General features: G+C 42.8%; 1 protein-coding gene across 3 annotated transcripts in view; it reads right to left on the bottom strand.

Moving 5' to 3' along the window:
• Positions 1-27624, bottom strand: part of cpne5a (copine Va) — a 79831-nt gene that overhangs the window by 29728 nt on the left and 22479 nt on the right. Inside the window, exons 6-14 of one of the 3 annotated variants that reach the window (XM_030423222.1) lie at positions 26975-26989; positions 26736-26812; positions 11186-11249; positions 7118-7221; positions 6763-6867; positions 4227-4268; positions 3831-3906; positions 1130-1183; positions 510-571 (exon numbers count right to left, since the gene is read on the bottom strand). In XM_030423222.1, coding sequence (XP_030279082.1) covers positions 510-571; positions 1130-1183; positions 3831-3906; positions 4227-4268; positions 6763-6867; positions 7118-7221; positions 11186-11249; positions 26736-26812; positions 26975-26989 — 599 coding nt within the window. Of the gene's footprint in view, positions 1-509; positions 572-1129; positions 1184-3830; positions 3907-4226; positions 4269-6762; positions 6868-7117; positions 7222-11185; positions 11250-14213; positions 14241-26735; positions 26813-26974; positions 26990-27624 lie in introns of those variants that run through there. The other 2 variants (XM_030423223.1, XM_030423224.1) reach the window with 2 other exon arrangements.

Raw genomic sequence — 27624 nt, 5'->3', positions numbered from 1 at the left:
TAAAGATGTCCTTCAGATATGTTCTAAGTGTATTCTATGTGCAAATGTTTTTCACCCAGTTGCTGAACTGCTGAAAACAAGATGCCTCCTACTTCATTGAAATGCCTACTCTCATTGTATTTGCACTGAAGCCTTCAAGTTTCCCACATCACACTTATGTAAGCTCGGTGCCGAACTCGGATCGACTTCGGAACTCGATATGATGTCACAAATCCTCCCAGTATATACACGCCTTAGACTGAGATCTTAGTTGAGCAGAGAGAAACTTTCCACCTTCAGCAGGTGAATGTGAAAACAGCCTTCAGAGTCATCATTCTGCACAGTGAAGCTCAAATATCCAAGTGAAGCAACAAAACACATTTTTGAGAGGAGGAGGACTGAAATTATATGTTGTCAGACTTTCTCTGTTACTGCCGTAAGGGGGCCTGACACAAAGGTATACTTGCATATTCAGCGTATTGGAATAAACAGCAACAAGATAACAAGTGTCAGATAAACACTGAACTCACCCTCCTTTGATGTAATCCAGGAAGGTGTGCTCTGACTCCACAATGAATGACAGCAAGGACACCTGAGGGAGGGGAAAGAAAGGTCCCAACAGATCATCTCGTGCTTGGTAATTAAGGGATGCAAAATCTACCAATCTACGCATCAGCGCCGACCTCTGAGCTAACCACCCACAAAATGACTCATCCACCCAGAATGATTTTGACGGCCGGGCAGCGTATTAGCATTACAATCATTAAGAGAACACCGGTGGATGATCAGCGTGATGGATAAGTAGCCTGAGATTTTAATTACAGAGCCCAGCCAAAGTAAGAGTATCCAAAGTACTCAGGCAGTAACAAAGCTATGGCTCATTTACAAACATTCATCAGTGCTCCTCACTAATAGGACAAGAGTCCCTTTATGTGTTACCATTGACTTCACACTGTTTAAGGTCAGACAAATATTTCCCCGTCTACTCAAATTCACCACCTGGATCATAAGCTCTGGAAGAAAATATGAAACAGAGCCAAACTGCTTCCTGCGCTCCACTTAGAATAACTTCCTGATTAATTCAGAGGGAAAAGGGGAGCAGGGGTGAGAATGTATCAGAAACTGCTCTTATCTGAGAACTTAGACTCACCGTTCCGGAGTTGATGTATCTCTTTTTCTTTATTTTCTTCTTGGCATTCACCACCTGGTGTGGAGGCAGGGTAGAAAAGAAGAGGATAATGATAATGTAAAGTTGTAGCACTATTCTTGTTATCCACCCTCCGGCAAGTAATAAAAGCATCTTTGTCCTCCTACTCCATGTCCGTAAGGGTAATGAAGCATAGGGACTGAATCCAATAACTGCAGTGGGTGAGAATGAGATAGCATTGATCATGCCTTGCAGCAAGATATTTTTTTATGACCACCCTACACTGCGCTGTATATTTTACATGCACATTACCAAGCTCAGGGATGGTGGAACAAATGTCTCTGTCCCAACAACATATTATTACAAAGTGTTCAGATTTACCAATGAAGTATCGGGCGTAATGTAGGAAGGTACACAAAAATGAGCAATAACAGGGCATCCTGCTTAAAATCCTGTTACATTTATAGCTTGCAGCCAAAAGTATGTGTGCAGCAGTGAGCCATCAAGGTCAAATATATCTACTGCTTATCCTCCTGGTCTGCAGTAAAACATAAAGTACAGGCCTGGAGGAAACTGAGCTGTAAAATAAAGTAAAAGGTATTCCTCTCTCTTCCTTTCGTCTAATCTCTGCAGGATCCATTCCTCCGTTCTGCCTCTGTGCTTTCTGACTCCTAAAAGTCCTCCGATGCAAATTATGCCTCATAGCGCCGAGGCCATCACTCCCTCAACTGCCAGTTTTGTGCTACGTCACGCAGACATCACCCTCAATTACACCAGCCTATGCTAGCGTTAACGTGCTGTCACCTCAACTCATAGAACAAAAGTTTGCAGGCTGCAGTCTCGTCGGGTTGAGTCACACAGTCAAACACCACAGGCCAGTGACCTATTCGGATTCGTTAGTTTTCAACAATGAAAGGGTAGCTCATGAAGTTTTTTGAAGACAACTTGACACTGATTCAAGGGCACTGACCTGGCAATGAGTGCATGAAGAAAATGCCGTGTTCCACATTCTAATTAAAACACAGAGAGGTTTGGTGAAGGGTAATGGATGCGCCTTCTTCTGCCATGTCAGCAGTGTGAAAGGGCAGCTCTGCCTGCCACTCACTGATTCAATCTCTATACTGCTCCGTCTCTCCTCACCTATCCCCATCTAGCCACCATCCTCTCCCTCTCACTCTCCTCACTGGTCCTGTCTGTTCCTTGAGCCACCCCCATGACTAATTCAGAGGCTAATGTAACATGGCAAGTGTTTTAATGAGCAGGGACCGATAGCAGCCTCACAGTAATACCCATTCTGACCCTCCAAGGACCATCCAAAAAAACTCTAATCAGCAACATAGTTCCGTTGCGTTCCCATTTGTATTCTCTGCCGCAACACTTAACCTCTCGGATGCTTTATGTCGTGTAGGGTGAGGAGAGACAGAGGAGGCGAGCTGTTAATCCCAAATAGCCACAACTCTAGCTCAAACAACTACAGCCTGCTAAAGTCATTAAACTTTGGATGACAAGACCTTGCTGAGCCAAAGGGCAAACTGATTTGCTCTTAAATCAATGTCATTTCCTTACCCTGGTAGCCAGACATGAAGCTTAGGTCTGTCTTTGTGGCCAAAAAGGATTGCCTTTGTGCCAAAGTAGCATTCACACTTCATCTATTATTAAGTTGCTCACAACTCCGTTTGGCTCCAGCATGTTCCATGAGCTTTACATGAAGTAACACATTAAGTTATGGCTATGCAGAAATCTGCAGAAATCAGACTTCCAGAATTGGATACAAAGGAGGACTGGCTTTTATCGTGACCTGAACTATTTATAGGAGATCCACAGCAGCAAAATATAACAAACAACCGGCTGAGAATGATTTTCTCAACACAGTCCTGTGATCTTAAAAAGGTTTTCAACAGAGCTCAACTATTATTCAAATTAGGAAGAGACCGTGACTACAGGGAAAAGTTATCAAGTATTTCATCAGTTAATAGCTATTTGTACAAATGGGTATTAATGACATGGGCAGGCTAAAAGGAGAAGCTAAGAAAATCAAATAGCCAATTAGACCCTTTTTACAGTAGACTTTTTGACTTGTAAAAGCAGAAAAAAACAAAGGCGGCCTTTCTATCGGTCATGATGGTTTCATTCCATTTAGATGAGCTGGTTCCAGGGTTCTTGTATTGTGCATGTGCACTCACTGACACGGCTTAGTGGGACACTTAACAGAATGGCGCCATGGAGAGCCCCGGCAGCTCAGTTGGGAGCCCCAGTCCGCCATGTACAGAGGCTGTGTCCTCGCTGCAGTGGCCAAGAGCTCAAATCTAAACTGTGGCCCTTTGATGCATGTCATCCTCTCTCTCATCCCCTTTTCCTGTCACACTTCAAGCTGTCAGATACTGTCACTTTGGGTTGGTGGCTGACACAAGTAAGTGTTTGATGATGTGCGGATGAGACTCAAACTATCTTGCTCCAGGAAGTTACATTTTGTTGCACTGTAGTGGAAACACACAACTTTTTTCCCGCCAAGCTTTTACAAGTCGTATTATTGTTGGCACAGTGTCACAAAGACACTGGATTTCTTAGTTTTCATCAGAGCGGCAAACTACCAACGACAAGAGGACCAAACACTGCCAGTCAGCCTTCATTTTCGTGCCTGAAAATAGTAATCTGAAAGACAGAGAGGCTAATAATGCTATCGTCTGTCTTTATCTGCACTCACCTCGTACACGTTTAACTGGCTCTGACCTCGACAGAGTTCTTTGTAGCTGGTGGTGAATTCACCGATGAAATCGTGGCTGGAGAAATGAGACAAAAACTGCGTCACATGGCGTTCATTCAGACAGGTACAGCCCTGACAGGTAGTAGATAAAATTGAACAGCAGGCACTGATGGAATCTAATAATCAACTGTTAATGAAAATTGTTGTAGCAATTAAAGGTTTGTGATTGTAAGATAGAAATGTTAGAAATGTAATTTACAGAGGAGAAACTCATAGACATTGTGAAAGACATTAGAGAAACTCATTGATTGGTAGATTATGAATGTACTGTAACCACTGTCTGTGTGTGTGTGTGTGTGTGTGTGTGTGTGTGTGTGTGTGTGTGCATCCACTAACCTTCCATCTCTGTCCCAGTCATACACCTCCACTTTAATTGTCCTGTAAAACACATCAAATAAGAGAAAAAAGTGTTTGTCTGTTTGTGTGAGCACATCGAGGAAACACGAGAGCAACTACCTACATGTCCTTAAGGGGAAACTTCACAGAGAGCATTCCTGAAATGGCGTAGTAGCATAAAACAAGCTATTAAAGCTCATTAATTGTTAGTGAGGCATGAATTAAATCAATCAAAGAGAGCCTCCATAGTGTTTTGCATGCAAAAGACACAAACATCCTTGCAAGGATGTAATAAGAGTGACAGAAATTAGTTACCTCTTTGATGCTAGACTGCGCTGTGCACTGAGTCCGACTCTGTTTTTAAAGCACCTTAGCTAATGACAAATCGTTTAACCAAGACTGAGATCAATACTGTTTCTGTCAGACTAAAACAAAAACAAAAAAAGGAAAGCAAAACAAGAAGAGAGAGCAGGTTAATAGAGTCTCCAGAAGTTTGGATAAAGCATTTCCCTGCACAGGCCAAAGATAGAAGCCTAACATCTCGGGAGGGAGCATATTTTGCAAGTTCCCGAAATAAGTTGGAAGGCGAGAAACCCAATAAGTAAGCCTGAGAGAATTCACTGAGAATGAGGAAAGTGCTTCCTCTCCTCTTCTTCATCTTATGGAAAAGATCAGTGGCTTGCATCCCCACCATCAGCTGCTGTCAATCAAGTGTCAGTGGGTCCAGGAGGAGGCAAGGTGATGGAGACCTGCCCTGTTATCCTGACCCGAACTCATTCTGTCTGCGTGTAACGTATTTCTCCTCCCGACAAATGTGTGATCCATAGAGCGCTGAGAATCAGGGCTAAAACCACTTGTTCTCTCTCTAAATACTGGAGCAACATGTCACACAGTCGGAAACTCAGAGTGAGAGACCTATCAAAACATTCTGATAATCCTGAGTAAAAGAAAAAAAGAGCCCACTAATGTGTTTTGACACTCTGGGCCAGCGTGGCAGATCATTCCCCAGTGATGTGTCAGTCAACATCACTTCCCCTAATGTTGTTTTCTCGCAACTGATGATCAGGCTCATCATATGGATCAAATCTACGTGGCGATGCAGAGAGAATTAGTCCGGATCAGTGTTCTTTTGGCGCCTGCGCCCACCACATGTCTGAGTGGAAATGGGAGAGATTTCACTTTCTGATCGCTATCAAAGCCAGGTGATTACAAGAGATTTGACAGATTCACATGGAGCTGAAAGACGTGACTGAGAGGAGGAAGCAAACACGATTAAAGACTCTGAGTGAATGCTGTCCTTCAGTTTTGGCTCTTGTGGCAGACGTCTTGGTATTTCTGTCTACTCTGTGCACATGAAATCTATTGCCTGTCTGTCCAGCCTTGAGGATAGATTCCTTTTTCTCCATATCCAAATTGAGTGTCTGTAAAATAAGGCACGTTGAATGCTTTACACCCCTCTAAGATAAAAAAACTGGGCTACATACATTAAACATTTGATAGACCACAAGAGAAAGCACAGTGGATCAGTCTGTGAAAGCTGCTTTATCTATAAAGTAGATGAGTTTTGACAAATGCCTGAGCCAAAGAAATTCCAATAGTGTACATCAAAACCAGGTCAACAGTGATTATTACAACGCCATTATGTTTGAAACGTAATTTAAATTTGATTTGCTGACAGAAATATTGCACTGGCTCTGCTGTGTCAGTCTGCGAAAAAAAGCCCAGCACAGCAAACTGTAGATTTTTTACACTAAACTCTGGGGAGACCCTAAATTGCCGTAGATTTCTCACGCCATCAAAATCCTCAAAGGGAATCAGGTGTCTTTCATGCTTCCACTCCATCTGTCTGACCCAATTAGCTTCTCCCGGCAGGTGAGCAGAGACGGGATCGAAGTGAAGAACCTCCGTTGATACCCAGTGTGCTGGAGAGGGCGAGGTTTGACATGTACTTTGACGACTTCTACACATTCTCCTGGCTGTCTGGGCCTACACACTTTAATGCTTACACACACACGCGCGCGCGCGCACATAGCAGGGCTCCTCTGTGATCCAGCCTCCTGTCAACATCTATAGAACAAGTACAGCCACTCCTCCTCCCCCCTCTCACTTCCTTTTCCTCTTCTCTTATTTTTCTATTCTCCTGCCAAAACTCTTCCTGCTCCTCAGGTGTCCCACGAGGCCGTTTGCTCTGAGGATATTCAGATAAGATAGGAGATGCCAGTGGAGCAGCCAATCAGAAACTTAAAATTCCCTGGAAAATGCTCTCGCCGGTTGTGGGCAAATCAATGAACAGCCCTTTAGTGTAGCATGCAGTCAGAGATAGCACTGAAATAATTCTCTATTTCAGCAGCCGATAAAACAACGGTGGAAAATCAATGGCGTCTACATTTGACGCACATCCGACCCATTCCGATGTAAGTACGCTGCATATCGAAATGCTGCGTGGCTTTGATTTCCACTGAAAAATCACTCTTTGAGTAATGAGTGAGTGTGTGAGCGTGCGGAACACTTTATTGTACATCATCATTCTTCCTACCTGTCATAGTCTCCGTTGCAGAGCGCTCTGACGGGAATGGAGAAGGCCTGCCACACCGGGTTCAGCGTGTTCTTCACCACTTCAGTCTTGTGGCAGATGGTGAACCTGGAGACACAGGTCGGGTTCAGGGATTTAAAATCCTAAAAGACACACCTCTAAGAAAAAAAATCTTCCCACCATGCTTTGCTTTCGAGACCGTGTCTGCATGAATTTGTCTTTATACCGCCAAGTTCAAGGGATCTAAATCTAATTCCCTCGACCTTGGTTCCCTTCCTCTTTGATGTCCACGCCCTCCTACCTGTCTTTGATAAGCTAATATAAAAAAAACCCACTGAGGGGCAGAAGCAAGACTCACGTTCCATCCTCGTTGCTTCGGTAGAAAACCATGAAGGGATCCGACTTTCCAAAGAAGTCCTTTTTGTCCAGTTTGTTGGCACAGAATTGCATGGTAGCATAATCCTACAGACAGAGGCCAAAACCAGAAAGTAGGAGAAATGGAAAAGACAAAAAAAGTAAAGGACGTTGTAAATCCATGCTCCAGCCTCTGTTTGCCTCCTGTTGTTTGTTTATACATGCTGTGTGCCAAGATATAAAAGCACTGAAGCACCGAATAAAAGCGAAGTGCTGACTGAATCCTAATAGGAGCCGAGTGAAACCAGCCAGTGGGCTCCAGTTTTCAAAACGCGCAAATGCATTCATTACCATTTCTTATTATGCAACTCCTGCATAACAACAGTGGATGGGATAAGGGATATCGAATTGAAAATGCCTTGTTGTGCTGAATATAATCATAGTAACAGTATGAGGGAGCACAGAGAGGCAAAGAAATGGATTCTAAAACCCTGCACATGGAGGAGGGAGGGCTGTGTACAAAAAGGATGTGGAGGGTGTGAGTGCAGCTAATGATACATTAGAAAGGTTGGTATTACCATAATTATACTCATTTAGGCAGCATTTCAGTGTGCGCCGCCATTACAAGAACAATGAACATAACCCGTGATGCTCTTGGTTCCAGATATTCTCCCTTCGGTCAACATATTAGTCTGCTTTGTATAATAATGAGGCTGCACAGTGGACACAGACAGGTAAATGTCCACATCAGAAGAAACTCTGCAGAGAGTTCATCTCAGTGAGTCTTTTTTTAAACCCCCCGGCCCTGCTTCATACTGCATAAGCGAGTCAAGTGTCTAATCATCATATCTTAGAGAGATGTGATACCTGAAAGACGTTCAGAGCCTTCAGCTAGTAAAATGAAGAGCTGTTTTTATCCTACAGCTCTCCGGGGTTTTTAGGTTATGAAGTGCAGCTATTAGATCTGAATCAGCATGGCGCTGGGCAGGGCCTCTATCGATTGCTTTGACACGCATCAGTGTGGTGCGCTCTGCCTGTGACCTGCCTCTCACTAACCCCCATCACATCACTTTATCCTTCGGACACGGACAAGACACAGACAAGCCTCTGTTCTCTGAGGCAACAGCTGAGAAAAAGATGGATGCCATTACATAAATATATAGTAAAATAACAGTATTCTGCTGAAAATGTAGCTAATGTAATTATCGTTGCGGTTTCCAATCATAGTTTGTGTTTCCAATCAGCATTGTGGAAATGATGCAACAGAAGCAAGGTAAAGAGCTGATTAAATCAGTCAGCGGCGGCTAGATGAAGCAGGGCTGTCGTATAGCTGCTCCGTTTTTATTCCCTCCTGTCATTTTCAGTTATTATCAGTGTTTTTTTCACCACTTCCACAATACAGGCAGAGAGCTTGTTTATGGGTGATTGTCTTTTTCCAATTTGTGTAGTTGGACACAGTTCAGCCAATTATAGAGCCATCTACTGTGCAGTCTGTACCTGAAGTGTGTCAAGCTTCCCCTTGATGGCTTTCACAAGAGCGTCTAATTTTCCAAGTTCCCATCGCGGCTCATTTTTTCTGTTAAACCAACACATTATGTTAGAGGAGTTTGCTTAGGTCAGTTATCAAAGCCCTTAAAAGTGGAGGCACCCTATAACTGTCCTGCTTAGCCCTGACACGGCCTCTACAATTACACTATCATGGCAACACGGTGACTTAAGCCTTCATTAGGCACAGATAACACATACCCACTTTCGTGCCTGGCAGTGTTCTCTCATTAAGTGGGGAAAAAAGGCAGAACATTCATTTCAGCCGCTGAGCTTTAAAAGCAGCAGGGGAATACTGAGTGCAGGCTGCATCCTTCTTTCCATTTCTGTGCTCTACCAAGATATCGCTGCATGGGGTAAGTGGCAGAGCAATGCACACTGTCACTTTCAGAGAGTGGGACTGGTCCTTCGAAGGAATATAAAGCAATGCAGACGGTACTTGAACATTGCATAAGCTCACAATGTCGTCTGGATTGAAAAACTAAATCACGAGCTGGGGGATTATATGAATCAGAAATTTAAAAAATTGCTTTGTGTGTATTACTCCATTAGTTCAGGTGTCTGTCATTAATGACTGAGAGCCTCCAATGAAGGATTTTTATCAATGTGAGGCACGGTTTCAAATCCACAAGAAAAAAGAAAATAATAAAGAAACTAGAATGGCACTCAGTAGAGCGCATACATCTACCAAGGCCCAACAGTCCCATTTAATTCAATCAAGTCAAATCCATTACCAAACTTGTAAGCCCTGTATCACTGCATTTTAAACCACCTGTAACTGCTTAACCATAATAGATCCAACAATCAGAAAAGTCAATGGTAATTGGGCTTGTTGTTGAGTATATGAATGGAAGGCTGACTTTGCCTGTGGTTTACTGCCGTCATATTTAAAGTCTAGTGTGGTTTCCTTCGATATAAATCAGCCAGAGCTGTGACTGGACTGTGAGGAGGATCTGAGGGTCAGCCAGCCGCTGCTCAGCATGTCATATGTGCCTGAGATAACGACAGCCAAGAGGAAGCCTTTGATCCAAGCAGAGGCTGTTGCTCTGTTTAATGATAGCTGGCAAATCCTCCACCAAGGTGAGAGCAACCCTGCTTCTTGGTTAAAAGTCCCTGCAGTACCTCCCCAGTAGATCCCCACTCTGCTGGTTTCAGTTTCCCCAAACAGGGGTTTACCTCAGGCAAAACAGCAACCTTGCTGCCTCCATTTGTTGGTCGCAGATGGATTACAGAATAAACACCATCCAGATGGATGGTAGCAATTACAAACTGCTATAATTCACAGGTGTGGGACTTGTCCTGACAGCAAGGTTGTCAGACTATTCAGCCGTAATATGCCTTTTCTCTTTCTCAGTTCTTTACTCAAACCTGCGGTATTTCCATTCAGGGTCACTTTCTGTGTAAACAGAGCAGGTCCAGAGTGGCATGTCAAGACTGTGTCTCTCTAATTGAGTCTGGGAGAAAGGAATCGGTCATTTGTACCAGTGATCATCATTTGCATTTATATTACAAAATCGTTCGTGAAGTGGTGCTTTGCAGTGATTATGCTAACTCCTATCATCGCAGATCCAGTGCACCTGATGACTCACAGCAGCCCTTTAGTGACTGTGAGCACCGGCACTTCAATGCAGCCAGGACCAAATCAGTAACGGTTATCATGGCAGTTTTATTGTCAGCATGAATCATCTGTCTCACCGTCACCTGAGGCTGTTTATTTGTCACGAAATGTATGATGCCATTAGTGAATTCAGAAAATAAAATAAAAAAATAGCAGGCTGTTACACTCAGAGCTTTTTACTCAATATTTATGACTGCAAGACACAAGGCTTTGAATGATTAGATGCTTACATTCATTAGGAAATCATAAAAAACATGTATGGGATAGTTACAGCTAAATGGCTTGCTTTATATCCTCCGAGGGAGGCCAGTTGTTCTGGCCGATAAGTCTTCCTACTTTCTCCTGCTCCACTGGCAGCAGTATAATGTGATTATTTACTATCTTCATTTGGCAGTGCGGAGAGAAATACAATGGGTATTAGTGGACACAAGTTATTAATGCGGACTTGTGGAAGAAATGCCTGTTTTAGCAATTGGAACGAAGGTGGGCTCATTAAATCGCCATTCAGACTCACAGCACAGTTACTATGTACACAATTTCTAAATGATGAACATAATTGCATAGTGACATTGTGTATCATACTGGTTTAATGGCAGACAGTTATGATGTAATATATCTCACTGAAGTCAAGGCCATTAAACATCCCACTTCACTTCAGCGGGCTTGTGAACACTGCTAAACATTACGTGACTTAAACAACATGCACCATTACCCTACCGATTGTCACATACAATTTCACAATGACACGCCATCAGCTGCAGCAAATAATAATGTTCAATTAAAGTCTAATGTACCGCTGTTAAAGGACCAATCTCAACCTAGATGGGTGAACATTGCAGAACATTTATTATGAAGCCTACTTTGTGAGCAAATTAAAAACATATTCTGGTTAGAACTGTTCAGACTTACTCTGCAGTTTCCCAGCTCCTCTACCGACAATACGATGGTCCCACATTTCTTCCCAGGTATGCCACTGTGAAAACAAATAGACATCATTCACTCTGACTGCAATAAAGCCAATACACTGGACAAAAATCTGATCTAAATTTCTTGAAGGTCGATGGGGGTGAAAACTGTAGAGGAGTTATTTATCAGCAGCTATAACTTGGTTGGTGAATCCAGTGGGGACACCTGAGGCCTTCAACTTCTATTCCACAGTTTTATTTCTCACCGCCCATTCCACCAGAGAGCAATAATAAATGTTCATTAACATTAACATTAATTAACATTCAAAAAGCTGCAGTTGTACTTCTAATCCCAGGCTGATAAAACAAGCATATTTACATAAAATTACAGCTTTAATCGAATTATGCATTAAAAGAATGGCAAAGTGACATTAGAGTGACAGTTTGACAGCTTTAATGAGCACATTATTTTGTTTCACCACTGTCACTGAATCAAAAGCCAGTTATGAATACTGACTCTTGAGTGTTTTAGTACAACGTGGAATAGAACTGCTGAGACACAAAACTCCTCTAATCTCTGTTTGCCATCAGTGCGCTGAGACTTTAAAGCTCCGCAGGTCTGCAGTTGTTTACCGCGGATTCCCGCTCCAGCAGATGATCAAGACATGGCATAGTGAAACGAGAGGTTTCCCTGTGCGTCTGTGTTCCCATGCATCTCCCCTTCAGTAGCTTGCCAATCCAAAGGCGCCAACAAAAATAGAGACAACACTGCTCCAGAGTTTCTTCTAAATATTATCTGAGAGGGTACAAAATGAGCTTTTTTTTAAATTAAATTTCGGCCAACTCCCCCAATTCTACTCAACTATTTCCTTTTAAATCATACAGCAGCGCTCCAACTGCGGACACTCCTGTCATCTTTCCGGATAAAGAGGGAGATAACATGAGAGTCCTGCTGTGGCCTTAGCTGGAGGACAATCATTAGAAGGTCAGACTTGCTGCGGATCCTCATCAAGCTGTGACAGTTCTGAATGGCAGTAATAATGCTGCATACTGCTGCTCAGGAGGCAGCCTTTGACTACAGTAGCAGAAGCTTGCATTATTTACAGAGATAATCCAAATCTTGAACCTGCAATAGCTGAACGTACAGTTCCGCTAATGCCAGGGCACCTATTAAGAGATAGAGCATGGTTTCTTCTCTCTTATCAGCCTGTGCAGGAAGTGTTTGAGGTGATTTAAGTAGATATGGTGCCGGATGCTTCCATTAACCTCTCCTGGCCTCTCTCAGGTTTCCCACCCCCACAATACAAGCAAAGCAATGCTCCATAAAAGCAGCTGTAGTCCCTGATTTGTCAACTTTGATCAATACCACAATATAAATCCACTGACCGAAAGCATCCGAGTGCAAGAGAACCATCACAGACAAAATGTAAAATGAAGCTGTCGCAGTTTGAGAGGGCCGGGACGCTTCATTCTCTGTCTCTTAAAGCTCCATGGAGACCAATCTCAAGGTGAATTAACTGTCTTTGAATTATTTATGGTTCACTCCTAGTCGCCACCGTGCAGTTTGACGACACCTCAGAATGCCAGTAAACCCTGCACACTCAGCGGGTCAGGTTATCTCTCTGCGGTCAGAATAATGACCAGCATTCCTTTCAAACTGGGATGAGGTCCAGTGATTGCTAAAACATCAGCTGCAGACACGTTAAGATGCACCACCCTGCTCTAATCTCCGCTGCTGAGTCGGGAGCCGGTACCAAAAGGGCAACGCTCTTTTAAATGAGGCATGCATTATTGAGCGCGGCATTTCCTCTGACAATGACTAGTTAACTTGAAGAGCAAGCAAGCACTGAATGGATAAATACTGTCATTTATCTGAGGCACATGAGTTCATTTTTATTGCCCATGGTGACAATCTTTCTCCCAGCTCTTCACCTCTGTGCTGAAATGTAGCTGCTAGGGATACGAAGCGTCCGGCATCAAGAGGCCTCATTCGCCCAACACTCATTCACTTCAGGTTCCTCAGTGAGGAAAAAGCTTTGATGATGAAATCATGTGCAATGAACTGCTGTGGTCCTCTTCGCTGTAGTATTTGCAATGAACAACGCGTGTAGTCTGACTGCTGCGAGGAGCTGACGTGCTTTAATCAGTTGGTCATGTAAATGTGTGTCATTTTTGTCTCCACTGATTCTGCTGCTACTCAAACGTTTGAATATTCAAATTACTACAGTCATACACCATTAGGGTATTTTGTGATGATTAATAGCCCTTTAATCCTCAACTGCCAAACTCATGTCAACAAAACGACATGACAGCATCAGTGCTTCAGGTTACATCATCGAGCGTACACATAATATGAAGTGTTTCTTCCTCTTTTCTGAGCAGCTTTTCTGGCTCAGGTAGGTAAAGTGGGTCGTCCACAAATCCCCTGATGTGCCTCTGCCTTCAGTGTATGGATGTGTGTGGGATTGTGTCGAAGTGGCACGTGCTATGAAGCAATCAAAATCATCAATCGTCATCAAAAGCACCATATAAATGCCAGTCCAAAATGCCATGTATTATTGGTATCTTCTGATCCAGAGATGGGACAAGACAAGACACAACGAGGTGCACTTCCAAACTGGTATAACACAATGGCATGAGAAGGCCTACATAAGATAGGAGTGGACGCATCACAATCAGTTCACTTGCTTACGTGTACTTCTCTGTTAAAGCGAAACTTTCGCCAAAAAGCAACCGAGGCTTTATTTGGGATTGAATATGAGTCAAACCTTGTGTAAAAGCATAATTACGACGAAAGAGGCACTTTTAAGAATTACCGTAGTTTCAGTTTTGGGCACGTTAATTTTGAACGGGAGTGCATGGGGCAAGACATGCTAGCATCAAAATCGCTATTTTTAGAACACTAAGAAGGCTCGACACAACATGAAACTTTGCTCGTAGCATCACTAGGGTCTCTACTCATGAACAAGAGCATTGAGAACATTGTTTGTGTACACAGAGTTTATGAAAAAGAAGGTTTTTGAACTACTCACGTTAGCTGCTGCACTCCTGCGCATTGCCGTCATGGCAGGCAAAAGGTGTCGATCCCCGAGTGCACCTGAAAGTAGGGTTGCCAACTCCCTGAAAATTAAATAAGGGACACACACCCCCCATATGCACATCACATCTATCTATGGACTGTTGGACATGTGTAAGGTTGTATATATGTATGTATACAGTATAGTGTGTATTCTTTATCAATTATTCATCTATGTATTACTTTTATGTAGGCTATCATTTATCAATTTTTTGTATTCATCTATCAATTGTATGTGTTTATTACACTAAACTTTTTTTTGGCCACAACATTCTGACATTTATTGGACTTAAAAAACATTCTTATTTTTTCTACATACCATATCTGCCTCTGGTGTTGCCTGGTGGACAACAAACCAGTCAAGGGTCCACCTGGTTGTCCCTCACGTGTTTAATGTGTCGACCACTAGAAGCTGTTTCACGTCAAACAGTTCACCATGGGCTACAGAAAAAGTGCGCCAGCAGACATTATCTACACTATTTCCAGCCACGTTTTCTTTTTCTCATTCAAGTTTGTATTTTTGCAGCCTTTTCTTTTTTTCTTGGGGGAGTACCGTTACTGCTCATGGTGGAAGGCGTACCGTCTGCAGTGTCCTGTGAACCTGTGTCGTTATGAGCCATGCTGGATTGTTTTGCCAGTTGCCTCAGTCTCTTGTCTTCCGGTATCTTCTTGCAAGCGACAGTACCTCGACCAATGAGAAGAGCCGGATTCTGCATTGTTATTCTCGTGTGTGAGTGTGCTGTCGGCTCATTGGTCACAGAGCAGGAGAGGGCTGGCAGTAAGATTACCGTATATTTTCATATAAAACGCCCTGTCATTCATTGATTCCATTGACATTTTAAAGACCATTTTAATTCTCACGGAAATTTGGGACAAAGTGCGTCCCTTTTAAGCTCAATACGGGACGCGTAACTTTGTTTCGAAATACGGGACGATTCCGTTTTTCAAGGGACAGTTGGCAACCCTACCTGACAGGCACGCTTGAGGAGCGGTTCACCATTACTCTCCTGCCTGTCAGGTCGCACTCGGGGATCAACACTTTTTGTCTGGCATGACGGCGACGCGCAGGAGCGCAGCAGCTAACGTGAGTAGTTCAAAAACATTCTTTTTCATAAACTCTGTGTACACAAACAATGTTCTCAATGCTCTTGTTCACGAGTAGAGACCCTGGTGGTGCTACGAGCAAATTTTCATGTTGTGTCGAGCCTTCTTAGTGTTCTGAAAATAGCGATTTTGATGCTAGCATGTCTTGCCCCTCGCTCTCCCGTTCAAAATTAACGTGCCCCAAAACTGAAACTACGGTAAATCTTAAAAGTGCCTCTTTCGTCATAATTATGCTTTCACACGAAGGTTTGACTCATATTCAATCCCAAATAAAGCCTTGGTTGCTTTTTGGCGAGAATTTCGCTTTAAGTGGCATTTTTCTTTGGTGTTGGTTATGATGTGAAATACCATCACAAAGGAGAAGAATTGATCCATTGAGCATTTTCTACTATAGATCACTGTTGTGAGAATTGTTGGAATTACTCTGATGGAAAACTGTCTTACTGTTTCCAGAGGCAACCTGTCATGCCAGATGCCTCTGATTTAAGTTCTTCATCTAAGTAGCCAGAATTCAACTTTAGGCGAGTGAGGGGCAGGCAACGCCATGCCCTGTCTCTCGAAACACTCTGCTGCCCAAATGCATTGCACGGCTGCTCGCAAAAGAAATGAATGGGAAGCGTTCTAACGGCACATCCTGTTGAAACGTACCATCGGGAGGGTCCAGGATCATTAGCATGAATGAATTATATTGCTGAGCAGGAGGACTGTGCAGGATCTTCTTTTCTTAAGATTGAAGTGACACTTTCGGACCTGCATCTGAGTTAGTTGGATGTGTGTTTGGTGTGTATGGTCTTTCATTTACATATTAAATAAAATAAAATTTTAATTCCAAATACAGACCTACATGATTGCTAAGAAAGGTCACAAATAAATATTTTATATCTCCCATCTTCACATGGGCCTGAGCTGAGCAATCAACTGATTGCATTAACAACTACAAGTTTATCTGAAGAATAGAAATGAAAGCACTAATACAATTCTATTAATCAATTTAACTACAGGAATATGGTGAAGAACAGATCATTTTGTAGAAGCAACAATGACATCTAAATTCAGCCAGTGAAGTGCAGATTGAATAGATTTGATGAGGTGGTATTGTTCAGAGAAAAATAATGACACTGTTATCGTCCATGGCCTCTGTGCTTCCAGGGAATGATGAACGTGATAAGATAAAGATATCAATGCTTCCAGCATCTAAGTAGCGCAGGTGAGTAGTGACTACACTAACTACATGCTAAGAAGCTATGAAACTTGACACCTTTCACAAGTCTCCATAATTCATACAGTCACTTACAGGCTTCCCTTGGCACCCAACAGACACCGTGCCATATGGTCCCGACCGATCCAATGGCAGGCCATGATGTGTATTGGTGTTGTCTGAAAACCTCAGCGGGCCTTATATTTACAGTTATATTAGCATCATGTCAGTGAGGATACCTCCTCTTTTACAGAAACCCAGAGGATCAAAGAAAACCTCATGCAGAAAACAAACAAAGACAGAAATGAAACAGGGCCTTGTAGCGGAGTGGCCTCCTCTACCCACAAAGAAATGGAAGGAAGAAATGCTGTCATGCTCTCACATGCTCACACTGAAACAGGGAGTTAGCCGAAGCTGCCTTGACAGATCCCCTGTTTGATCAGCTGAATGGAAAGAGATCAAGCAGCATATTTCAGCATCATTACAATTACTTGGCCAAAGTTACTGATACTGCAGTTCTGCAGAATACCGATGAGGATACTGGGTTTATCTCGTCTCCGAGGGAGAACACATTCAAGCCATTTACTCTTTAAAAAAACAAGCATCAAAGATCATTTGGGCATGATATATTATATTACAGATATTCAGGCCTAATGTATGGCCTATATAATTTCCCATCTTGAGGCAGTCGCTGTCAGGAAATGGTGATTCACAATGCCTGTATCCTCCACTACCTATCAGCACGGAGGTGGGGCGGGTGGTGGTTGGTGAGATTAAAGTCCGAAGAAGGAGAAGGAAGCAATTGTTGATGCCGTTCACATTAGGTCATTAGGATGAGAAATGGGCTTGATATTTAACAACGCTGCAACGTGTCACGCATATGAGAGTGGGGAAGGCTATCTGCTCATCAGTGTGAGTGAGAGCCCAAGAAGAAGAAGAAAACAATTTTTATCATTTTTATTTTTTTCACTGCAGCTGTTGCCGGGTGGGTCTGCTTACATTCCTACGAGACAATTCTGACTGCGGTGTAACGATGCTAAGAAGATTGTTACTTTGCAATTTCACACCTACAGATAAGCAAATTCAAATATATAATCTGGAAAGGCGGGGTGCAATAAAACAAGAAATAGGATCATTTTCACTGCGCAAGAGAGTGAATTCAGTGAGCCTGCACAGGTTAGTGAATCTACTGAACCTCTCTGGTTGGCCTGGGAATATGGGTGACTAAACAAATCTCATAGTTTTAAATTGAGTCACAGACCAGTAGGGATGGAGGATAGACAGATAATCTGGATTTGTGCCACTGTAAATGTTTAGGTCAGTGGGCAGATCATAGTTGAACAGAATTAGACAAGGCTGACAAAACTCTATGTGGGTTCAAATGGGATTATACCCCTAATCCCCTTGATCTTCATACACTGATAAGCATCCATAATCCCTCACCTCACTAGGATTAATAATGCGGATGAAAAGTGCACGGGCTAATTCAAAAGGACACCAGAATAGGAGAAGTACCTAACGTGTGCTTCTCCAAGAGGAAAAAAGGAAGGCTGCCTGCATCTGCATCTGCTTCTGCGAGGGGAGCTGGTGTTTGTATTAAAAGCAGGCAGCTACAGGCAACCTGTGCTAAGCTCTTTGAAGCTTTGTTAGAATGAGCACAAAGCAAGTAAATAGGGCAAAAAAAAGTCTGCTGCAGAAAATGTCAGATGGATACACAAAACAACCAAGAGCAAAGAATGTGTTTAGTTTAGTTACTAGAGGAAACCAGGTGCAAGGCATGAAACCGCATTGTCAACAACATGCAGTCCTTTTTTCTTCTCCTTTTGTAGCAGACATGTTGTGTGACCTTTTGGGTGCCATTCACTGGATACCTCAGGTCTCCCAGTGATGCATTTCAATGAATGCTAATAACATCTGTTATCTCAGGGAATTCTGTTCGCTCTCGGTTCATAATTTTTAGCATTCAATATCCAGGACGGGGTCCAGGACGAAAGGAAGGAGTTTAACGCATGCCGTCAAAATGTTGGTCGTTGAATAAAAGTTCCGTGTCTCAATCTGTTTGCTCCAGTATACTTTGGACTGTGTTCCCAAAGTTTTCCTGATACCAATGAAGGTCCAGTGTGTAGAAAGTGGCTTCTAAAAAAGCAAAAGGCCATCTCTTGAGCTACTGCTTGGTTTGTCTATTTTAGGCTACTGTAGAAACGTTCACTGCCCGCGGCATCTTTCAACAATCCAACCTTACCAGCCGGACTGCCCCAGGGAAGAATAAGAGCCATGCTAATCCAGCTTGGTTTTAAGGCTGCTCCTGGCTAATATCCAGTTGCGGGAAAAGGAAATGGACAAATGGGACTCAAACAACATGAGATTAGAGACTGTTGTGCCCACAAAGACCTGTCTCCACCACAACATCTCAGATCAAGCTGTTGCACTCGAGGGGCGGGCCGTCTTTCAGGGCAACGGCTGACAGCTGGATGAACAGAGGTGTGTTTATAACATCGATGGTTGGTGCTCACACGCAGTCAAAGAAGATGGACAGCGTTTCCCAAATGTCGAATGTCTGATGTGAAGATGCCGTCCACATCATCATCACCATCTTGTTGCTGCTGTTTAAATCCATACGCAGATTCAAAAGCTGCACTACGGGTTGATGTTTTGCAACCCTGTGTTGTTTAATAACCAGTACTGTTGGGGGTTAAACAAAAGGGGACCCAAATCCAAGATACATAATGCGGCCAGGTTGAAAAAAAAAGCGAGCTATAATAATAAGATGATAGTCCAAATCCAAAACTTAAACAATATGAAATCAAGTTAAAATACAAGATCAAAAGGTAAGCATAAAATAAAATGTAAAAAATACAGGAGGCAGGAATATCTGAGAGTAAAGAAGTCAAAAATGTAAAAGGTACAAACCAAAGAAGCACTAGGAACACGAGGAACAGGGCTGACTCAGGGATACAGGACAGGAAAAGTAGACAAAACATGACAAAACAGAACAGATGGATTGATGGAGTGAAAAACACAGGCTTTAACAGACAGGAGTAATTAACAAATGAAACACAGGTGAAGAAGAAAAAAGCCTGGAAAAGGACCAAGGGAGGAAATGAAAGGCAAAACATGACACAAGAGGACAGAACTTCAACACCACAAACTTATACCATAACAAATACTTTAGCTTGTACCCTGCACCCTAAATTCTAATGCATTACATTTTATGAGTGTGTATTGATGTAATGAAACCGATGTTGACATTCTGATTACATGAATTGCGGTGCAGGCTTTAATCACTATAACAATGGTTGATTTATTGTGTTTCTAAGTAAATGAGGCACTCATCAGCCACCTGCAAGCTAGAAATTGTTTGTTTTGACAGAGAAAGAGAAGATTTGAAGAAGACGTCATTCGGAAAAGAAACTTTCTCTCTCGGTCTAGAGGCAAAAAATAACTCAAAGTCATGACAACGTTCACATCCTTCCCTGCTGCCAACAAGGAAAAGCCCTCCTCTAGAGGACATAACAAGCCCATTTCAAATTTCCCCACTGCAGGAACAGAACATCCCTCTCTATCAGAGTCCAAAAGATTTGCCCTGTCCTCTTTGCTATTCCACTCGTGATGTTAAGTCACATTTTATCCCACTTTCTCGTTCTCTGTGCTTGACATCAAATCAAAGCTGATTCTCCTCTCCCTTTCCCCCTGCAGTGTCACGAGGCCGCTGCACTTTCACCCTTCACCCCTTCACCTTGTGCTGGGAGGCAAATAATGGAATTCATATGATGTTACACCGAGTTGCCCTCACCTCCACTGTGGTGGTTACTGCCTGCTATAGATTGCAATCTGCGTGCCGACAGATGTGTTCAGCTGCTGAATAGATTAACAGCCTGGGCGTGTTAAATTGGGGCAGCAGCTCTTGTTCAGAGGCTTTCGGGGTGCTTTCTCACCTTTTCAGCAGATGACAGGAATGAACACTGTCTGCTCCGAGAGCAAAACAAATCAGCTCGGCTTACCCACAGAGTAAAATCCTCCATTGTCCTCGCCTGCTGTTGCACCAGAGGTCTTCATTATCAGTGTGAAGACTAAAATGTATTACCTTATTATCAAAAGAGCTTTAAACCCTTTAACAACCACAATTTATATTAAATAAAATGTTCCTTTTCATGGCAGAAAAAAGGGGAGATTTTCATTTTATGTTTGACACCAAAGGTCCTCACGGAGTCATTAGCAATGCAATTCAACTGGATGTGGGAAGGCCAGGTGAAAAAACAGCGCAGCGCTGCTGAGGAGGGAGGTTTGTGCCCTCTTATGCAACCAAAATGGTACCTAATAAATTCCCATTTCGCAGGACAAAAATGGTTCTTGTACAATCAGCACACTAGGATTCCTCATACCTAAGCAGGAATACACATTATTAGAGAGGGACCTCTTGTTAGTGCTCAGCCTTGGAGCCCAAATTGGCATTTAGCGAGGCAGCAGAATGCTCTAATTGTGTGTGATGTCCCGAGGCAGAGGATGCTGATTACTGTAAGCTGTCTTAAACACTTCACCTCCCAGTTAAGTTACACAGACAAACACAGGGCACAACTTCCCCCTCTGTGCATGTACACTATCACAACTTAAATTGAGGATTCTCAGTTTCACCAAAAAATGAACTCTCACTCCCACTCATTATTTAAACCTGGGGCACCATGTTTTTTGGGGGGGGGGGGCTTTTTCATGTCGGAGGAGCTGTCGCGATGTAGCCCAGAGTCAGTCAGCCAAGTACTTTCACCAACTTTACCAACTTGAAATGAAGTCTGAGTCTCAGAAGTCGAGATGAGACAAGTGATGCCCTCGGCTTCAGTTTTCTCTGAGTAAACTTCTGTTGAGTCATATGGCTCCGCTACCACACACAGTAGGTTGACATCTTGTATACAAGACATCTTAAAGATTTACATGACCCTTTAAATACGTTCACGATTGGTGAGTCAAGAGAGTGTGCGTTGTGTCTTGTTTAGCTTTTTCAAAATAATAAACAGGAGAGCGAAATTTCTAACAATGGACAAAGTGTGCTTCCAACGCAAGCTGCATATATGAGCATGTGCTTGTAACCAAGCATTACTTCCAAGGCTAAAGGGTTAGCATTTCAAAAACGCACTACATCAGTTTGTGGGGTTGCAGCACAAGTATGTTGGTGCTTTCTGGAATTTGGGGAAATTCTCACTAGCTACTTTAGCCATTGTTCCGTGAGATTAAGGGTGGGCAATCCGACCAAAAAACCTTGAAAATCTAAAAAATCTCAAATTTAAATTGTGATCTTTCTTCCTCAAATTTGAAGTGTCCTGTTACTGTACACTATAGCCAGACCTGAAATAGTCTATCAATATCTCCATTTGCAACATTTGACACAACATTGCATTAAAGATATTTCTATTACAGCCCAAACCCCACATCCACCATGCTGCTAGCTGCATTGTTTAGAAGAACCACTTGAAGTCATTCAGTTGGTTACATGACTGTATTGGTTTGCTCACATTGTGTGGAAACGCCTGTCCAAGGTTGCCCAAAGTGGGCGTAAAGTACAGCTCAATTCTTAATGTGCTCTAATGCCAGTGCTACCTAAAACTAATTCAATCCAACAAAACACCAGAAACCGTTGCTCATAGAATAAACAGAGTTACATCTACACCTCTTACGCAGCCTCACAAATATCAAACATTAGAGGTTTCACAGATGTAGTATTTATTGAATTGTTGGGTTTGATTGCATTATATTGCACACGTGTGTCTTTATTTAATACGTAGTCTAAACTCAATCATAGAGAGCAGAGAGAGAGAGATTACAGCAGGTACAATGCTGAAATGATGTCTAATCCTCAGTGGAAAGACAAGAACAAGAGACAGTTTAATAAACTTATTCAAGTTAATACCAAACGGATTTAATTTGATACAATCTTATGTTTCAGAACTGAAAACTTTTCTTAAGGCATCTTGAATTTTGATTTGTTCTGGTAGAGAGACGAATCAGGAGATGGAAGCAGAACCAAGTTCATTTTAAAAACATCATTATCATTCATCACTCCCTATCATTCGACATCTGCACTGAAGGGAGCAGTTATCATTTAACATTTAATGTACACCGGCCAGTGTGTCAATCAAAACTTCATCTGGAACAGTCAGTGCTGATTGTTCTGGCTTCCTGTTCCCCGAGGCCTTGTCAGGTAGCTGAATGTGACAGACCTTGTTTGGAGCTCCGGTCTGCATCAACAGTATGAGATAGACTTTGTGTTTATTTTTCTCTCAAGACTTTCACCTGTTTTTAGATAATCGCTATCGAGAAACATCAATAAAACAACTGTAATTATAATCTTCAGAGAGCCTGTTGGTTGTAAACATGGCCTGTGACACATTGGCCACTGCACATATTAAGCCATACAGAGAAAAGGAATGATGAACAGCTTATCAAATCAAGCTTCTTGCGTTTTCATTAAATATTGGCTCTGCTTTATCTAATCTACAATATATCTTAATCGAATTGTGTCTTTATCCGAACAAGTAAGAAATAAAGAGAAAATCAGTTTTCACTTCACTCTCATCTCCTCTATATTTATTGTTTCATTTTTGAGTGAAACCCTTGGGCTCGCTTCAATCTAATTTCTGCTTGGCCTTCAACTTTGAAGTTTTGCATTCAAAGCACCACTGTGGCCCAGTGCTCTGCTGAGCTATAAAGACACATCACAACAGTTTATGGCGAAGGCTTAAAGAAAACACAGTAACATACTGCCACACTGATGACAACACCAATGGCATAAAATCAATAACTTCCATTGCACCTCCACATACAGGCTACCCTCTAGCAGGACATGTATTTTACGTTAGCTTTACGTTAGAAGTGCACTAGAAGGTGTTTACTTTAGTTTTTTACCGTAGTAAATATTTACCTATATGCATTTCCTCAATTCACATGGAGATAACTGAGTGTCAATATTATACCTTTTGATGATGGCTAAGGTCCACCCAGAGGGACACAGTTCAGATGAATCTTTGATGGGTGCTCTGGCTCAAAATTCATTAAACATACATGATTTCTATATATATTATTCTATATTTGTACAAACCCCATTCCTCCCTTGGCTCCCATGGGTACAACCACAACACCCACGACAGTCATTGTAGTTTTTTTATGGTTCATTTCCTGCCTGGAAGTGGGTTGATGTGTTTAACATGCTAATGTTGCACTGCATTCATATGCTTCAGTGTGTGGTACAATTTACCATACCAACAGAAAAAGGTTACCGCCATTTATATAATGAACTCTATTATCATGTTACCTATACATACATGATTCCTTCCCACAGGCTATACAGATAATTACAGCCACGAGAGCTGTATGTTTTTCAGGAAAAGGTGCCGTTCTGCATCAGTCAATCATTTAGCTTTACATTTCCTCTGCAACCAATTACTTTGATACATGCCTCTCATTAAAAGCAGATTATAAGCAGAGAGGGATTTGTACAACTGTGTCACTTCAGTGCTCCAAAGCTCACATTCCTCAGCTGGCATATGTTTCTGTCTTAATAAAGGCATGTTGGAAAAGCCATGCATCTCATCTGACTTGTTATTTTCCTCAAGATAAATAAGTTTGTGGACATTTTTCTCAGAGGCAAATCACAGAACATTACGCTTGTCCCCATGTGCACAGCTCTTCAGAAATGATTGAGGTAAGATATTGAACCAAGCGTGAGTAGCAGGTTGTGTTTCTGCGTGTTTGTGTGGGTATGTGCAAAATGTATTCATTACTACGTGAGGACAAGAAATCCCACAACATGATGAATAATCACGCCAAAACTCAGTCCTCACTAAGCAAAATATTTATTTCGTTAAAATGAAAGTCAAGTAAGGGAAAAGTTTGGGATTAACCATGCAGCGATGGTTACTGTTGAGGAAAGACTAGGGAATGAATCTGAGTCAACCTATCTTCCTAAAACTCAATTTATATGCAGATCCTTTATATTGCCATGGTCTGTACATATGGAAGGTAATGTAATGCTGCAAGGACTATATGTTTATTAATCAACAGACTGTATCACCGTGACATCATGCTACCAACAACAGTCACCTCCGCGAAGAAAACTGTATTGCTTTGCTAATGTCTTTGACATCTACCCAATTGAAACATCCCGGACTAAGTGCTATTTTTGGTTATAGTCAAGCTGTCATGTCTGTAGTCTATGCCCCAACAGTTAATGTTTCCTTTAACCCCAATGTCTCCATTTGTGTGATACCAGCCAGGGATCTTTGTTGCATCATCCCCTTCTTTTCGTTTCCCAACTGTCTGTGCAGCCAATCATTCAATGAAGGTGATCCATACACAATTCACATTTCCTCCCAAATGTGCTTGAAAAAGCAAATTTACAGTACAGTACATGGTAAAAACTCTGATATAGGTGGACTCACCACCTATCTGGTGACAAACATTTGGTCCCAATACGATTAAAAAAGTAAAGAATTCATGCTTAAGATTTGGCTTTGAGGTGAAGCTTCATTTTTGGGTTAGGGTTTTAGAGGTGAGTTGCATTTATGTTTTCCGTATGACTAGTAAAGTCTTCACAGTCACAGCAGCGCACATCTTTGTCTGCTGGATGGAGGAGGGAGTGAAACAAAGGCGGAACAGGGGAGATGGGCGAGGTTTGTGGGAGCAAAAAGAAAGGGAAAACACAATGAAGAGAAAGGGGGTCGAGCCAGGAAAAAAATAATAATCTGGTGGGTGGAAGGAGGGGGAATAAATGACGGATGAAGTGTGGAAAATAGGGAAAGGGGTGCTGATGTGCTTCTTAAGCAGGTCATTGGAAGCAGTGTGCCTTGGGAGGGCTCGTTTAAGCATGGCTAACAGATTTCCTCAGTCCCTGCGGGAGACGTTTCCTCAAAGCTCCGGACCAGAGAGGCACTGTCACTGTCGGGCGCGTGACAAGGAAATGGAGCACATAGCCATTAAACAACTTCTGATCTATCGTCTTTCACATGAGGAGGAGAAAACTCTATTACCCATGGACACTGTTTAGCTATTTAAAAAGGACAGGGCTGAATAAAAGTGTCCCTTTAACTGAATGACACCAGGAACAAAGGCTCAACAGAAGCCTATACTTTCCCTGTGTTTCTGAATTGCTGCACCCTAACATAGGTGCTGTTTGGAGAGTTAATAGCAACACATAAGGGCTCAATTCTTTGGTTGTTCACTAAACTGTGGTCTGTAACGGCAACCGTATCATCATCATCGCCCTCTGCTGCAGCTAAATTGGGTGTTGCATCAGTGCAGAGTCTCAGCGGAGATCAAGGTGCCCCGCTGAAGCTGCAGAATCAATACCTTTGTCCATCATGTCTGAGGGGCTGCTGAGCCTCCTGCCTGTCTCTGATGTGGAGAGTGGAGCGTAGTTTACAGCATACTGGTGAACACTGTCTCTTGATCCTGCTCATCCTCTTATTCAGCGCTGAAGGGCACCGAGCTCTGTAATCCACCGCCACCAGTCCCTGGCAGGGTTCGTGGTCGACACCAAAGCTCTGTTGTTCACACAAACCCCCCACTGCCGGGGCCAGCACCACCTCATACTTCACATAGAGGCACACACACACCGCACTTCACAACATCACACACAAACACAAGCTCTGTAGTTGGTCGGACCGTCCTTCTCTCTCACCAAAAAAGACACACATAACCACACACACATCCGTGGGTGCCAATGGCTTCAGGGCTTCATATTTCCCAATTTGCGCTGAAGCAGAGCTGATAGCGCCATGTGTCTGACGCCGACTTCAATCCACTCTCCGTGCTAGATCGCCTCCCTAATGACAGTAATTGTATTGAGGAAGCCCCCGGTCGTGTTCAATTACCCATTCCCATCCAAGCACACGGGTCTAATCTTGCGGTGTAATGTACGATACAGATGGCTCTGGAAGGCAGACATATTCATCACCCCCTCATCTTTGCTGGAATGTGTGAAATCCAGCAGGAGACACATGTCACGTCTGCGTAGGCGGTAAGGGGGTACTAAGTTTTCATTATCTGATAATATCTGGGAACTCGTGTTTGCCAAGTTAAATTTGTTCTATTCGTCTCCTTGAGAGAATACGTGAAGGAAAAACCTCTCCCCAGCTCTTAGAGGCTCTTATTTCTTAGTCCTGTACAAAGAACAGTAAAATGAACACTTACCCTAGAGGTTTCTCCAGGCGACTCGCAGGTGAGCCCACAATCTCTCCCAGTGTGCAGTAGACCTGTCCCAGGAAGTCCTGCCATGGGGAGAGTGGGATGGAGAGAGACGTAGGTTTGGGGCAAAAGATGGGGGCGTTCAGGTGGACCACGGGGGGGTAACAAGGAAAGTCGGTGAGGAGTTAAGCATCGTTATAAGCATTGTACGGTTATGAATAAGGACGTCTGAGGCAGACACGTACGTTAAAGTCGGTTGGCTTCCAGGGTGGAGAAGGAGGAGGAGGAGGAGGAGGAGGAAGAGAGAGAGACCGGGCAGCAGCAGTGACACAACAGAGCATATCATGGAACAGAAGGCACACAACTCAAATACCAGACTGTCATCAACAAAGTGCAAGAAAGAAGAGTAGATGTGCGAAAGAGCAGATAGGCAGAATGGCAACAGCAGAGGGTGAAGAGTCACAGAGTCTCAGAGGAAGAAAAGAGGGAAAGTAAAAGAGCGCGAGAGAAGGAGGGGAGGCACACAGCGTGTCACACATGGAGCAGTTGGTTTGTAGCGCGGTGCCAAAACACAACAATAAAAGCGTGACAGTGACAAAAGCGTAACTAACGATGAACACTTTGGTAGTATGCAAACCAGCTGCTGCAAATATATTCTTTATGCGTCCGTGTCGTATGAGTGGGAGTTTATTTTATCAAAGCTTTCAGCAAAAAACATACATCCGCCTCAATGAGTGGCATACCTGAATGTATGTTCTACAATAAGAAGCTGTCCCTTTCAGACAAAACCGCCATTTAAATAAATATGAAAGTGTTGTTTTGAAGAACTGTACGCCGTCTTGGAAATGCAAATTTCAATTGCAAACAGCACCACAGAGCACACGGGGAAATGTGT

Source organism: Sparus aurata, chromosome 7 (genome assembly GCF_900880675.1).
Source record: "Sparus aurata chromosome 7, fSpaAur1.1, whole genome shotgun sequence".
Classification (NCBI taxonomy): domain Eukaryota; kingdom Metazoa; phylum Chordata; class Actinopteri; order Spariformes; family Sparidae; genus Sparus; species Sparus aurata.
This window is presented reverse-complemented; position numbering and strand designations above follow the sequence as displayed.